The 16255-nt window shown below is 40.8% G+C and overlaps 1 protein-coding gene across 1 annotated transcript; it reads right to left on the reverse strand.

The window, feature by feature from the left end:
• Positions 1–97: 97 nt before the first annotated feature.
• On the reverse strand, positions 98–15918 carry LOC309715064 (four and a half LIM domains protein 1-like). Its single transcript, XM_082547873.1, has 6 exons — positions 15768–15918; positions 3614–3788; positions 3320–3494; positions 2862–3031; positions 2040–2226; positions 98–1181 (listed from the first exon to the last, which is right to left on the reverse strand). Exons 2-6 carry the CDS (start codon positions 3767–3769, stop codon positions 1030–1032), a joined length of 840 nt encoding a protein of 279 aa, XP_082403999.1. The 5' UTR covers positions 3770–3788; positions 15768–15918; the 3' UTR covers positions 98–1029.
• Between the last annotated feature and the right edge of the window lie 337 nt (positions 15919–16255).

Below are 16255 nucleotides of genomic sequence, written 5' to 3' on the forward strand. Positions count from 1 at the left end.
TCCGTATAAAATGTGAAGTTAAAAAAAAACAAAAAAACAAATTCATTAAAAATAAACTGAGAAATTGAATCAAAAAGAGAAAAAGTCATTCTCAGTTTTATAGAAAGTTTATTTGAGCTTTGATCTTCACAGAAACATGCAACATTTATTCAGATTTTATCTTTATTTAGAAGTGAAAGGGTTACAAATTTTATTTATGTAAAAAATACAACAAGCAAATATCAATTAGCAGTTAAAACTTAAATACGGACACATGAACAATAAAACGCTGCAATTTAAGCAACCTTAGATTTTTTTTTTTTTATCATTTACCGACTGCAACATGACACGCATTGATTTCTGAGCTTTTAACAACACAGTAAATGAAGGTTAGCTTTAGCAGAATAAGAATGAATGATGCAGCTCTAACAACAGAGTCGGGTAGCTGTTGGTAAAAATACTGTTCTCTTACATTTGGACAGAGAGAAAAGGCTCCTGTCACCTCCTGTGAAAACTTGTTACTAGTGGTTCAAAACACCAGCTCACACATTTTAATGTAATACAAGTCTGACACGTGCCGCTGCCGGACTCAGAGTTTCTCATTTTCAGACGTAGACGTCACTTAACATCAGAGCAGGTTAAAGTACTCACATCAATTAATCTTCCAAGATTTCAGCTGGATAATAAACAGAATATTGAAATAAGATGCTTGCTGGCATGTAAAAACAACAACAACAAAAAACAAACAGGTAAGGTTACATCCTTTTATTCTTTTTTTAAATTATTATTATTATTTTATTAACCCGTCCTCCAGCAGAGTCATGGTCTGAGTGCTTTGTTTCGCCAAACACATTTGCTTTACCAAGGGGAGCACTGTAGACTCTATCACCTTATTTATTTACTTTATTTTATTTCATTATTCACATTATTATCAGAGGGGATATAATGCCGGAGCGGACAGGAAGTGAAGGCCAGCTTGGTGATAGAAAGGAGAAGAATGCAGGGGAATAGGTTTACATCATTTTGAAACGGGCATAAAGTCGTCCGTCTCTACTTGTTGCCGCAGTCAGTGCAGAGGATGTCTTTTCCCTTGGCTACGAAACGCTTGTTGGACAAACTGAGGGAGCACTTCTTACAGTTGAAGCAGTATTCATGCCAGGAGCTGCCCTCATAGTTCACCACATTCACCCCTTTACCAAAACCTGAGAGGAGAGAAGAGCAGAGGGGAGTTAGACCGTGTCTTTGGTCTACCTTTGTGTGCCACCTGCTGGTCTTAATCAGTAAAGACATCAGCTGTATTTGAATTGCCTTAAAGCACATCTGGATCCGTCAGATGAAAAGTTACAAAACACCTTAAAATCATCTAAAGATTTAATTTTTTATCTTCAAATAGTTATTAGGTTTTTTTTAACATCATGGTGTGAGGTCCCCCCCACCTACACCTCTCTTTGCACCTTTGACTCTCTGTGTCATCCTTTAAAAAGCAGCTTAAAACTCATCTGTTCATGCAGGTGTTTGCGTAGTGTTTGTGTGCCTATGTTGCTTTTGGCATGTGCATTTAACTATTCTTTCTCTGGAAAAGTGCTATAAAGACAAACTTCCCTTTCTTTCTTACTTACCTGGTAGCTGAGTGCACTCAGTCATAGTTATGGTTCTGGTACAGCTTCCATTTACCTGTTGTGTTTATTTTAATGCCACGAGTTTAACTAAGAACTCAGATCTCAGCTGAGATCTGTGTTTACTTGTTAGTCGGTCCAGTCTTTCATGCTGCAATATCACAGACTGCATATGAAAGAAGGATGTAGCCACTGTGATGCAATAATATTTGTTGCAAACACTTTAGCTGAGTTTTTATGGACACAGCAGATACTGCGCACTACACCAGCTAAGATGTCATTCGAATGGTAAAGTGCCACCTGCTTTAACCTCCTTTTGACTCTAATAGAGCCATCACTTACAAAACAAACACCATGTTGTATTAAGACTTAGACTAACGAGTGAGAACATGCTCTCATTGTGAAAGCGCTGGTGTTTAGAAGGAATTCAGGTATAAAGCTAACCTGTGATGGGGTTCTGGCAGCCGCTGCACTTCTTGGCCACGGAGGTCTTGTAGCAGTCGACACAGAAGACCTGCTCCTGGTGGTTGGTGAAACTCGTCCCTGCCAGAGGCTTTGCGCAGGAGCTGCACACGAAACAGTGGCTGTGCCACGGCTGGTCCTGGTAGTTCACTCCTCCAGAGGTTATAGGCTGGAGATAGAAGTTAAGGGATGTTTTACCATCCAATTAAAATAATCTTTGAGTAGTTTAATTACTGTTAAAATAACATCTCCATCCGAGATTTGTTTAAATATTTTCCTTGGGTTTATTTTAGCCTTGATTTAGAGACGACAGTGGAGAGAAGGCAGGAAACTTAAGAGAACAAGCAGGTTGCTGTAAGCAGCCTCTGCAGTAGCCCCATGACATACTGCATGGTTCGCCTGCTCAACCAAGTGAGATACAGTGGCTTCCACATTTGTTACATTTAGCATAGTTTGGTATGAATTAAATAGTCGAGTTAAAAGTACAAATGAAGCAATAATTTATTAATAATCTGGTCAGTCATTAGTGTAATGGGGTAAAAGGCTAAAATGCAATTAGGCTGCAGATTTCCCTGACAGAAAAAAAATTATCCTAAGTATCCAAAGATTAAGATTTTATGAATTATTGCACTATTACAGCCTGCTTATTAAAGGAATTTTGACATGTCAAAGCAAATAAAAATAAAACAATGAACACAATTAAACATTTAAATGGCAGCGTGCCTAAAATTGCTATAAAAATGTGACTTCAAAGTGATCTTGGTGATATGAGGGTGGCCTGGTTCCCTGTGTGAGAGAAATTACCTTCTTGCAGCTCACGCAGTGTTTAGCGAATTTGTCATCATAGCAGGGGCTGCAGTAAATGTCACTTCCTTTGGAGAGAAAATTCTGTGATCCTATTGGTCGTTTACAGCTGTAACAGGTGAAACACTCGTCGTGCCACGAGTTCCCTTTGTACTCCACGCTCTCTGTTCCTGCAGGGGAGAGGAGAAGGATTATTACTGCTAATGCTGAATAAATACAGTAGTATAGAGGACATTTTTAGGCCTGCATGAGTCCTTTTATTTAACAATAGTTTGACACTATAATAGTCAGTACACCCGTACTGCCCTAAATCATGTATATATTTAGATGTTCTGATGAAGAAACTCTTTTGAAAATGACTTTTTCCAGCTAACTCTTTGGTTTTTTTAATCACACAAGACAAGCAGATCAGTGGGCCACCCTCTACAGAGCATTGGTGTGAATGTGATCAGTCGTACCCGCCAGTATGGGTTTATAACAGCCGTGGCAGCGTGGAGCATCCTCTCTGGAGCAGCACTTCCCACACATGATGCGGTCATCCTTGGTGCTGAAGGGCTCCTTAGCCAGAGGCTTGTAACACTTTGCACAGCGGAAACACTCCTCGTGCCAGTATCGGCCCTTGTGGCTGAGCTCCTGATGGAGGAAAACGGAGAGATTTTTTGGAGGGTTTTTTTGGATGACAGCTGGACGCAGGTGGCAGGAAATACCAAAACTTCTAAGTCCACACAGAGAAATGCAGCTCGATAAGACACCTTTGTTTCCACGGAGATGGGACGGTGGCACTCGGCGCAGGAGTTGGCGCAGAACTTTGTGTGGCAGCGAACGCACACCGGCCTCCCCTCGTTACGGACGAACCTCTTCCCCCCGAGGTCCTCGCGGCAGTAGAAACACTGCGAGCTGTCCGCCATCGTCAGGATACAGTCCCACCTGCAGCAAGAACAGAACGGAGGGAGGAAGTAAAAGCTCTGCCCAGCAACGGCGGTAAACACCACACTTGTTTTGTTTTATGACAACAGATAACGGTTCATATTTTATGATTCATGGGTCAAAATGGATTTTAGTCGTTTGTGGTTTCAATTAAGAACTTTTGGTCCTCACCAAACAACACATCTTTAAAACCAATCACAAAATTTTAAGCATGAGCTCATTTTAAACAATCCAGCTGCAATTATTTATTCTCATTATGGATGAGCCTCCTGATCATGTGCTTCATTAATCAAATAATTTCTTTCTAACAGTTCTGGAAGCAACTTCCATTTTCCACCACTTCTTCAAACCATCAGGTTATTTTCTTCTTATGTTCTGTGTGCAAAAATCTTTGAAAAACATAAAAAAGTTAGATGAGACAAAAATGATTACACGGATTGCTCGGAGCTGAAATTTCTCCACAGAGCACATAGACCATAACTATTCACCGCGGCTCAGCTCTGTGGGATGTTTGAGCAGCTGGTGAAACTAAGACACCATCAAAGAGGAAATCAGAGGCTGAACTGGGATTCTGTCAGCTCACAGCTGCGTGTGAGCTGTGTGTTATTCGAGCTGATTTCGTGGATACACAATGACGTATCTGTCAGTGTTTCTGTGTACCTGTGTTTACAGTGGTTGTGCGGTGCGCTCGCTTCCTCTCCATTTATGCATCTTATCTCTTCCTGTTAAAGCAGCTCCTAACTGATAAGTTTGACAGCAAATTTTACAGCTGATTTGGGAGGCAGATGAATTAGGCTTTTATTTGCTCTTGACTTCCTCTTCCTTCCTCTAGTAATCTATCCATCCTCATCTTTGTATTCCCAGGCCGTATACCTGCCCTGTTTCAGGGACGTGTCCAGATGTGAGAGTTTGTGTTGGTACTTGTATTGTGTAATACTACTTTCTTGTACTCCACAATATTTTAGATGCATGTATTGCACTCCATGCCATGCATTATAAAGCCAAACACCGATTCTTTTCTTTTTCAGCCATCATTGTCCTCTTGCATGACCCAGTTTGTTTGTGTTTGGTTTTCTCCAGATGTGGTGCTGTGCATTGTGGCCAGATGGCTTCACTTTGTCGTCGTCTGTCCTAAGGATCTTATTCCAGACGTTTTGTGGTTTATTTAGATGCAAATTTGAAAACCTACATTATGCTGCTATGATCTTTTTAGAGAGAAGAGTCTTTCTCCTGGCAACCCTTTCAGCCAAGTGAAACCTATCTAATTATCTATTATTCTATTATTATTAATTGCAAATATTAATGTTAGTAATATTAGTAGAATCTCACAATTGTAGCCTTCCTGAGGACCAACATTTGTTACTTTAATGGAGAATGAGGAAACCAAGAAGGTCATTAGGAGAGTAGAAGCTCTATGAGTCAGTGCCCCGTCTCCAAGGAAACGTATCTGGATCCATATCAAATCCTAATGGGTTCTTCATTTGCCCGTGCGTCATATCTGCACCAAGCTTTCTGAAATTCTGTTTGCTAGTTCTTGTTTAATCATGCTGACGAGCAGCACCGCAAACGTTGGCACACTTGATTTCTCACACTACAGAATCCAGAATTCACTCTCCCTAAAATACAGGACACATAAACGCCCTAAACATAGAACCAAAATCACCACGTTGACCAACATAAATCTGATCACAGAGCTGTGATTACAGGGCCAGAAGTTCAGACGGTAAATAATAAACAACATGTTGGTTAAAAATGTATTTTTTTAAAATCACAGCTACACAAAGGCACGGAAATATGGAAGAGGAGCGATCTCTACAGTCTGTTCACTCACTTATTTCCCACATCAGGTTCATGCTGCCTGACCACGAGGAATTCTCACAAACTGCTGTGAGACAAGTGTGTGTGTCCATGTGTGTCTGCACAGTGTGGTGAACGCATGAAGGAATGCCTGGCATGACTAATGTGGTGAGATCAGGAACGCTGACATCCTTATGACAACACACACAGACACACACACACTCCACTTCTTAAATGAACCACTCCCTTAGAAACCACAAACTATAGTGTTCACCTCCTGTATGGAGCGACATGTCGGCACACATTCACGAGGAAGTTCTCATTTTAGGAAACTCCTTTCCCAGTCTGTCCACCAGCCATTTCTGTAGTGCATCAAATGTAAAGGTCATTTAACTGTTGTGCAACTGTTATATGTACAGTTACTAGTCACTTTATTATGTGCCTCTTGCTAGTACTAGGTTGGACCCCGTTCGGTTCGGTACTAGTTCGGGGAGGCATCTGCTCGCTGACATCTCGGGGGGCTGACACCACCATAAATGAGTGGTGTGCGCACATGTGTGTATGGCTGGGCCTGGGTCTGGCAATTGCTGATCTTTGCCCTTTGTAGGGCATGTTCAGCAGGAATCAAGACAACACTTTTCTGGTCTTATATTGTCCAAATTTGGCAGGCCTGTGTAAATTATAGTCTTCGTTTCCTGTTCTTAGCTTACAGGAGTATCACCCTGTGTGACCTGCTACTGTATTCCATCTACTTCGAGGTTTGAGGTGTTGTGCACTCAGACATGCTCGTCTGCATACCTTTGTTGTAACGAGTTGTGTTGCCTTCTTATCGGCTTGGAGCTGTCTGGACCTTCTCGTCTGACCTTTGACATTAACATTTTACCCCAGAGAACTGCTGCTCAATGAATATTTTCGGTTTCTCAGATCATTCTCTGTAAACCCTAGAGATGGCTGTGTGGGAAAATCCTAGTAGATCAGCAGTTTCTGAAATACTCAAACAAGCCTGTCAGGCAGCAACAACAAAGTCACCAAAATAAATTTCTTCCTCACTCTAATGCTCGGTTTGAACTTCACCGGGTCATCTTGACCATGTCTACATGCGTAAGTGCATTAAGTTGCTGCCATGTGATTGGCTGAATAGGCATTATTGAGTGTGTAGTGGCCATCACAAGAAAAACTGTTTGCAACTTGAAAACATTTCAAATTGGGATAAAATGAGCAGTTTTTTAAACATTCTACTTAATTACAATAGTGCTTTTAGCTCAACAGTAATGTTACCATGGTAACATGCTGATGTTTAGCGAGTATAACACTAACATGTTTTGCTAAATGTCTCTAAACACAGCTAAATTAGTGGTTATACAGGAAAAAGTGACGTTTTTGCCCAATGATGGTGCCAAAGGGAATGGTTAACAAAGCCATCAGCAGACATCTCATACAAAATCATAAAAAAACGATCATCCCGTAGGACCTCGAGAGTCTGTGCAAAAATAGTATAGACTATCATTTCACTTCCACAGAGGCCACACTTTCATCATGGCTAAAATACCACTTTTGAATAACTTGACCTTTTCATTCAAACATCTGTTCTTTAGCTCATCTGGCAGACTCATCAGCTCGTGCCATGGTGAAGCGCCCGTCGTCCATCCGCAACTGATGAGAACCAGAATTTAATCAAACTCACATACGATGGGTCTTCACCCAAATATGTTCAAGATAACATTTGTCATTTTCTTTTTCTCTTTTCATTTCAAAACATAACTCTCATGCTTTGAATTATTCAGTTACACCTAATTTTGCTCCTGGTGTAGTGAACGAAGTTGAACTGAAACCACCCATCAGATTCTTACTGCTGATGAAGATCAAACATCAGAAGATACAAAATGATGCGACAGCTTGAAATATGGCGTCGTCACTGTGTATCCTGTGAAACGATGATGCTCATGCCTTTTATGGACGCAGTGAATGCTGGAGCACTTTGATTGGGTGGTGTTCTGGATGAACTTGTCGTGGATAGAACGGTTTGCGAGCCTTCTTGAAAATTAGAATCTATTAAGAAGTCATTATTTTGTGCAATAAATCTAAGCAATGACAAGCAAACTAAACGCTTTCTTTGTGAACTTCACACACATTAGAATACCCGCTGAACTGCGATGGATCTGGATGAGCTGCTAGTGTCAGTGAGACATAATCGAAACTGATCAAAATGATTTTTAATGTGTTTCAGCTCATTTGTTTGCAAGTGATTTAAACCTTCAACACAAGTCTTTTTGTTTTCCTCAGACTGGGAATGCTCATGAAAGCACATTTTTATGGCATAATTCAAAGTCTCAAATACAAGCAGATGAACATTTTCACAAAGTCTGGAAGGAAACCCGATTTTAATTTAATATCCAGTCTCAGGCTGCTTTTTGACAGACGTATGAGGCAGAGGTTAAAGGTGCTGTGGTTAATAAAGTTGATTAAATAACTTCTTTGTGGTCTCATCTCCTTAACAGACAATAAAGCTCCGAACTGTGGAGCTGGACATATATCTTCCCCTCGGTGGCCGCCTCAATCATTACTCAATGGAGCAACCAGCAGCTGTCTGGTTTATTTGGTGACTGGGTGTGAAGAGGTTACTCATCCGTCTCCACTGGAAGAAAGCAAGTCCTGTCAGATAAAGGTGAGGTCTGGCATTTACCTGTTACCTCCTGTTTTCCCTCCACGCTTCTTGACATTTTAATTCCTTCTCTTCCCAAACTAATAAGGATTCAGCTAAGATTTCCAGTGCTCTCAATCCTGCTCCGTTTCTCATTTTTGCTTTCACCTGCAGAGTCGAACTTTGCAAAGACACAGAACTCTGCTCAGTAACAGCATAGAAGGCAGTATTGATGCTTGGCTATGAGCACCGTGAAATTGTTATCTGATGGGAGCTAAACAACGGCTGACAGGAAGCCAGGACTAAAACAAATGAGGTGTAACTGACATCAGGCAGCTCCGAGTACACTGTTGCTGCACGTCTTTACTTTGTTTTCCAGCAATAAATAGCACTGTGTAACAACACTGCAGCACATACACATCGTTTTCTTCCAGCTAAAGCGGCCAATACGAAACTCAGTCAGATCACCACGGAAAAATTAGGCTGTGTCACGCAGTCACGGCTAAAGGCAGAGTTGAGGGCAGTGCTGCAGCCAAAGAAAGCTCATTGTGGGAATGTGGAGCTCTCCATGGAGTGACATTAGTTTGTCCACACTTGGTAAATTTTATTTTTTAAGACTTTTAGTTGGCATTGGCATAAGGCACTGGTGGTAAAGGCTTGTGTGAGTCTTTATTTTTCTTATTGACAATAAATCAGAGTAAATTATGTGTTCTTGGGAACTATTTAAAGTCAGATAAATGCAGGATTGTGTGTGTGGGATTGAGTCAGAGGAACGACAGGGCCCATGGTTTGTCTCACTTTTAGTAGTTTCTAAAAATATTGGTGCTGTAAAATAAAGTATGACAGGGTTAAGATAACCAGGCATGTTTGTAGAAACGGTTCATTGTTGGTTTTGGTCTTTTTATGGCAGTTGTTAACAATAAGAAGAGTGTCATCCTTAATCCTTCATGGACTGAGTGTTCAGGGAATAAAGAGAAGTGGGAGTGGATTTCGGCTGCATTAGTTTTAAATCACCCTGAATCTTTTCCCCTCTTTCGGTTAAAGTTTCAGCCACCTTAGTGTGACGGTTACAAGTTGAAGCACTTCCTCCAACCCGAGCCTTCCACACTGTGTAAGCACAGAGCGCGGAAAGGTGACATCATGTCATGTGGACGAGGAGAAAATCAGGCAAACGTGTGGGGATGTGAAAGAGACAGCGAGTGCGCAATAAAGAAGCAGAGACAGACAAGAAATCTGCCAGTGCAAACATGACATAGTGTGGATTATTTTAGAGTGTGTACCAGCCGTGTGTGTGTGTGTGTGTGTGTGTGTGTGTTGGCATGAGCTTATCGCTCAAGAATGTAGTGGAAAAATGAGAAACAGGAAGTCTCCATCAGAACTGTGAAGCTGGCACAGTTCAGCCACACACACACACACACTGAGTGAACTGTTAATATGCTCGTCCATACAGACTGACTGTGTTAAACTCATATGTCATTAATGCAGATTCCACAGACCCTGGCTCAACTTACGTCGCTCAGTATGTGCTGCAGGTGTGACCTCAGCGCTGACTTTTCTTTAAAAAATCACAGACTTAGCACGGCAGCCAGTACTTCTCTGCAGCCTGCAGATAGCTCTGCTAACCTTAACATGTCTGTTGTTCCAATTTCCTCCTATTGTGGCATTGCTATGCAGATTTTAGTGATGGGATAGATAACAAATTCTTATCATACACTTGGATTCAGAAATGAGACTTTCCTCTGGTTGCACAGCAGGAAAAATCCTGAGTATTGATAAGGAGTCACTCATTGTTTAAACATCAAGGCGAGGCATGAATGATGACTTAATGATGTTGCAGTTGTTGAGAAGCTTGAGACCTTTAAAATGTGGAAGTCTAAAAGTTTAGCAATTTAATGACTAACTTCGTGGGGGAAAAAAGTTGGGTAACATTTTGCTTTGCAAAGTTAAATCTACCCAAAACACAAGCAAACTGATGTGTATCGCATCATTGTGACACTTTTTTAGTTAACACAAAATAACTGCCTGCAGGGGCCTCAAGTCTGAATTCATCGTGCAAGTTTGCTTAGAAAAATATGTTTTAACCTCTGCATAAGCAGGAAGTGAAACTTTTGAGACTGCAAATGTCCACAGCATTAACCTATAAAGGCATTTAAGCAATCTTGTTTCTTACGTCTACATTAACAGTGATAACGGCCTGACGATGAATAAACTATGAGGAACAGAGGATTCTGGGTTTAAACCTTTATGTGTGGAATTTATCCCTGTGGTTCCATGTGGGTTTTTTTCCATGAGTTCTAGTTTCTCCCCTATCTTCACAATATGTTCATTTTTCTATTAAACCTCAGCATTAAAGCAGATTAGCTAGCTGTGGTCTCAGTCACATAGGCTTAGTTAGTTTTCAGTTTTACCTTTCTAAAGAAAAATTTGCATTCCCCAACTTGTTGACAAGAGGTTGGTGTAGCTTGCTGTATGTTTCTAGGTAGGTCTAAAAGAGAATGCGGCACCAAAAGTTTCCGTGCGATTGCTTTGGTCACGAGCAGATTGCCCGGGTTGCATATAGTTTGCATGGAAGACACCAATTTACCTGCAGATGCTTACCAGCTGCATGATAGTAAAACTCTTTTTGAGAAACCAAAGTAAATGTGCTCATTGTTGCAACCAACACATTTACTTTGAAGGGAAAATGTCTCCATTTACAGATTGCAGAACACTTTTCACACTTTCACTACTGCACTAGGAGCAGTTGGTGTTTGCAGACAAGTCTTCTGTACAAACTTCATGCAACCTGGGTAATCTGTTAGTGACTAAAGCAATCGCAAGGTGGTTTTCTGTGCAGCACCATGCACCTCATCACCAACTGGCTGGGAAATACACACTCTTCCCTAGCAACTGGTGGTTGCCAGGAGGTTGCCAACTGGTCTCTAGGCCTGTATGAATAAAACCTTGAATGGTTGTTTAATAAAAATAAGTGAAGAGAATTCACGTTTTCAAAAAGTAGCTGCAGCTTTGTTTATATAAATTAAAGTTTCCAAAACACAAAGTGTCCATTTCTGTTTACTTGGTTGAAGTTGTGTTATTTTAATGGCAACAATAGTAACAAGCAAACAGTAATACTTAGAATTTAACACCTGTAGCGTGAAAATATGGAAATTCAAAAGTTACTGGTCATTTATTAAAAGTTTCTTAAAGTTTCTTCATTTTCATGGAGAGAGTTGACGTTAGCAACCATCTGCACAGGTAATAACACATTACAACATATTACAACAGTAATAAAATGATTTAAAGAAGATGAAAAAGGATTTGGCAATCTCATCTGCGATATCTGAAGGACCTTGTATCAAGTTTAAGTGGCAACAAGTCTCTGGCTGACTAAAGAAAACAAAGATAACAATCTGATTGGTGCCCTTGTCAGTTAGGTGGTTGTTCTAAAGACTTGGTTAAAGTCCTTTGGATTACCATATAAAAGAGGTGTGTCCGTGTCTGAAACCAACAAAATCAACAGACAAAAAGAATGCATCGCAGCACCGTGACCAGAAGCTGCCCTCATTAGGATGCAATGTTCACAAACTGGTTTGCTTTATAAACTACATACGTATACAACTACCTTGGACACAAAGAGAAAACCATATTACCATATATTGTTGTTCAGATGGTTTCTCTTGCAAAAGAAGTGCTTTCTTTCAGTGAGTTTACACATTTGGCAGATACCTCACTGGATTCATTTCCTCTGCTATATTCACCAAGCAAAATATTTCTTAGAGCACCTTTAACGATCACACTATAGCCTTATCGTGGCCTAACAACACTGCAGTTAGAGTGCTCCCACCACTGATCCCAATCATTCTGGCTGAAAAAGAAACATATTAGTGATTAAAGCTGGGCAGCAAGTTCAGCTAAACATTTGTATTCTAGCGCGGGCCACAAAGAAAAACTTGAATGACTGTTTTACCTGGCCCGGCTGAGAGCTGCATTCCAGACAGTGGGATAAAGCTGATACAACAGATCTGAGTGAGGTCAAAGAAACAGCATGTCCCGCTACTACAAGACAGGCATGATGGCTTTACCAGAAGCTTCTGGTTAGATCCACTTAACCCACCTCGCTTTGTCTTGAGTTACACACTCCACTTTCTGCACTCATTTCTCCACTCAGTAACCGAGAAGACCTTTAAATCAGGAGCTAAAATACGTCTGACCAGTTTTCATGACATTTTCCATGTGTGTGTGACAGTAAGACCCTCTCCACTCTGGCACCAGAGCAGTCCTGCTGGGAAGACTTCCAAGTTACTCGTAAAAGTTTAAATTATCTCATGTAGTCTCAGGGGTTCTCCTGTCTCCAAACTGTTCCAGTCTACCCTCATAAATCTCCAACCAAGAAAATCCCTGCAAATCTCCGTTTCTAACCATTTTTCCAGATTCTTACTCCAGCCACTCCTCACATGAGTCGAGCCATTTTTAAACATCCAAACAGTTCCTGTATAAGTTCAACAGTTCAGCTGCTGTTTGCTATATTTCTCCTAGTCTTCATTCAGATTTATTTTTAATTAAATTTTCTAGCCTGGAGAATATTAGATAAAGGAATATTTTGAATATTTATTTTTTGAAATACTTCAAGTGTCTTGTCTGTCAGAAACCAGGATTAGCCTAGCTTAGCATAAAGACCACAAGAAAGGGGAAACAACTAGCATGGCTCTTTCTACTGCTTAAAAAAACTAAATGAAAAATAACTACGTTAAAATTAAATAAGCTACAGTGAACTCACCAAAGTTACAACCCAGTTGATATATTGCTATGGCCAATATATCTGTCAATATTATGTAATTGTTGGTATCTGATATTTAGATAGCTTATAAATGACAATTTAAAAAGTAAAGATAAAAAAGGAAGAAACACCCTTCAAATGTGTTATTAGTGTTGACAGTGTATACTTTGCCCACCAGAGGGCGCTGTGTAGCTTCCCTCTAGGTTAAAACAACCATAGCAGAGTCAGGGAGAGCATAAATGAGTAACCCACAACATGCTTTAACAATATTCACAAAGGGTCACTGCATGTTTGATTTGGCAACATTTTCGCTGCATCCACTCCGGATGTGGAGCCCCTGTTATATAAACAACAAATAAAATAATAATAAATAAAAAAACATTTTTATACGCATAATCTAACTGATCCTTAAATAAAAAAGTCAATTCTATCTATAGGATGTGATGTTAGATGCCGACTGCACGGAGTTAGGAATACTGTACTGTACGCTTGTTGATTGACTTTAACAACTGTGCAGTCATTAGTGAGCATCAGAGGGGACGATGGTTGATTTTTCTTTCTTTTTTTCCCCCTAAACCAGATCCACACTAGGGTGAGATATAAGCAGATGCTCCACTGTGGTGAGCACTAAAGGGAGCAGCTGAAAGTTGTCCTTTCCCTGCTTCTGGTCTTTATGGCTAAGCTAAAACCTCCTGGCTCTTAGCTTTTTATTCAACAGAAAATGTATGAATGAGAGTGGTGTCACTCTTACTTAATGATAAGTGGGAAGACTGCTTCCCCTTTTCCTTAAGATATCCTTACTTTATTGGGTACACCTTGCTAGTACCAGCTGGGAAATATTCCCTACAGAACTGCTTTTTCTTCCAAGCTCCTTAGACTAGTTTAAGACAGGCTTAGACAGGCTCTCCAATGTTGGTGAGCCTGCGTGAATTGTAGTCTCAGTTTCCTGTTCGTAGGAGTGGCACCCAAGTGTTGTCTTCTGCTGCTGTAGCCCATCTGCTTTGTGGTTCTATGTGTTGTGCATTCAGAGATGCTCTTCGGCATAACAAGCGATCTAAGCGATTTAAGTTATTGTCTGGACCACAGCTACCTGCCTAACTGCACTAAGATGCTGCCATGTGATTGGCAGATTAGATATTTGTGTTAAGGTGCAGTTGGGATGGCTGTGCCTCAGGAGGTAGAGCAAGTTAAATAATAATCAGACAGTTGGTGGTTTGATACTGAAACCCAAGCTGGTCCTGATGTGTTCATTGGAGTGTGAATGTTAGATTGACACACGTTGTCTAAAGCACTTGGTGAGTGCTCAAGTGGAGTGGAAAAGCAATTCTGTTAAGAAACCATCAATTTACAATTGAAAACTTAGGAAATTTGTAACTAATAAAGTGGCCCTCTTCCTTTCGCATGAGACAAGTTTCCACACCCCCTGATCAATGTCAGCACACCCAAACACAACACAACAGGTTTTACTGGCTGCAGGACAAAAGGCAACACACACACACACACACACACACACACACACACACACACACACACAGGAAGCTTTCTGTTTCTACCATGCTATCCATTGGAAATCTCTATTAAAAACTAAACTCTAGTGTTCACGTGACCATTGGGGATCAATAAAAACAGAAGACCACAGTGTCTGCACCTATTTACATTCAATCCTATTAAAATCACAACAGGCAAAACACAACAGGGAGTTACCATGACGTGAAGGAAGACCAGCAGCATAAAGTTTTATTGGGCTGGGACGTCTTTAATGGGACTAGCTCACTCTAATTTCTTTAACATGCTTAGAATCCAACTGAAAACTCCCCACAGTTGTGTGTGTGTGTGTGTGTGTGTGTGTGTGTGTGTGTGTGTGTGTGTGTGTGTGTGTGTGTGTGTGTGTGTGTGTGTGTGTTTGAGGCAGTGGAAGGTAGGATTTGGTTTTACACACTGTCTGTGTGTTTGCTCACAATAGGGAGTGATGTTGTACTCCATCATCCAGCAACAAAAGGCATCATTTCCCCATACCAACATAACATTGTGACTGTTTATTTAACCATGTGTCAGTATTTCAGCTTTATTTTTAGAACTGAAGCCTGCATGGCATTTTTGATACATGTGTTAACACACCAGTACCAAAGAAAAAAGTCCGGGGAGCTTGAATCCAGCTGGTAGAGCATATGCATCAATTACATGGCTACACGCACACGCATAAACGTTGGACAATGAAAAATAGCAGTACAAGAATTTTAATTGACCTCTGAGAGGCATTTTTTGGCCTCAGAGGTTCCATCATTGGACGAAAAAAACAACAAAAAAAGTCAGACTTCCTAACTGGAAACAGATTTCAGGAGCAGCTCAGGCTTTCACAAGTCAGCATGTAACTGTAGCTCACACGCACTCAGACTGACACTAACACACACACACACACACACATATTACACAGACAGCCAACGCCCCGGACAACTTTAAGCCTAGTTTCCTCTCCGGATATCAAGATGCTGCTTTGCAGATTAAGTGTAAATGAAATCATTGCAAGTGTAAGAGAGGAAGAGAGCTACAGGAACCAAAATGTAACCTGCTCTGAGTTTGCGTGTTTATTTATTATTAAATAAAGTAAATAAGTAACTAAAAATCTGCAATACTTATTAAAGACTAATAACTGGAATACTTAAGTACAAAATAACCCCGCAGCAGCTACTCGGTCCCGTTTAAAATCCAGCTTTTATGAGAAGAGGCTGGGGTAGTCCGGTACAGAGGGTTAACAAACAGCGGTGCTCATCGGTCGGCTTACCGGGATCAGAGTGAGGTCTGCAGCGGTGGATGAGCGGCTCTCTGGAAGCAGCGGAACTCCGCTTCAGCGACGGCTTCACGTGTTATAAATACTGCAGCCTGTGGCCGCATCAACTCCAGCCAAACACCCACACCTCACACCGAGGCGCAGAGCTCAGCCTTCACAATAAGAGCCCACGCGAAGCCTCGAAAAGAAGAGTGGGTTTTCAAAATAAAAGTAAATATGAAGTTCAGTCAGCAGGCTTTCACTCAGAAATATTATACCTTTATGCGCAATTTGTATCTAATTAATATTCAAAGTCCACGACCTAGTTAAATGATGGCGCCGACATTTTATAAATATAATATATAATGCAAAAAAACTTTGCATGGTAGAGATTTTTATTTCAAATACTCCACAGCCGAACGACACACGGAGCTCGTCAGGAACTCAGTACATTACATGCTTTTTTTTTAAAGGACAGTGATAAGTGAGAGTTACATAGCCAC

This window comes from Aulonocara stuartgranti (genome assembly GCF_965226115.1).
Source record: "Aulonocara stuartgranti genome assembly, chromosome: 10".
In the NCBI taxonomy this organism is placed as follows: domain Eukaryota; kingdom Metazoa; phylum Chordata; class Actinopteri; order Cichliformes; family Cichlidae; genus Aulonocara; species Aulonocara stuartgranti.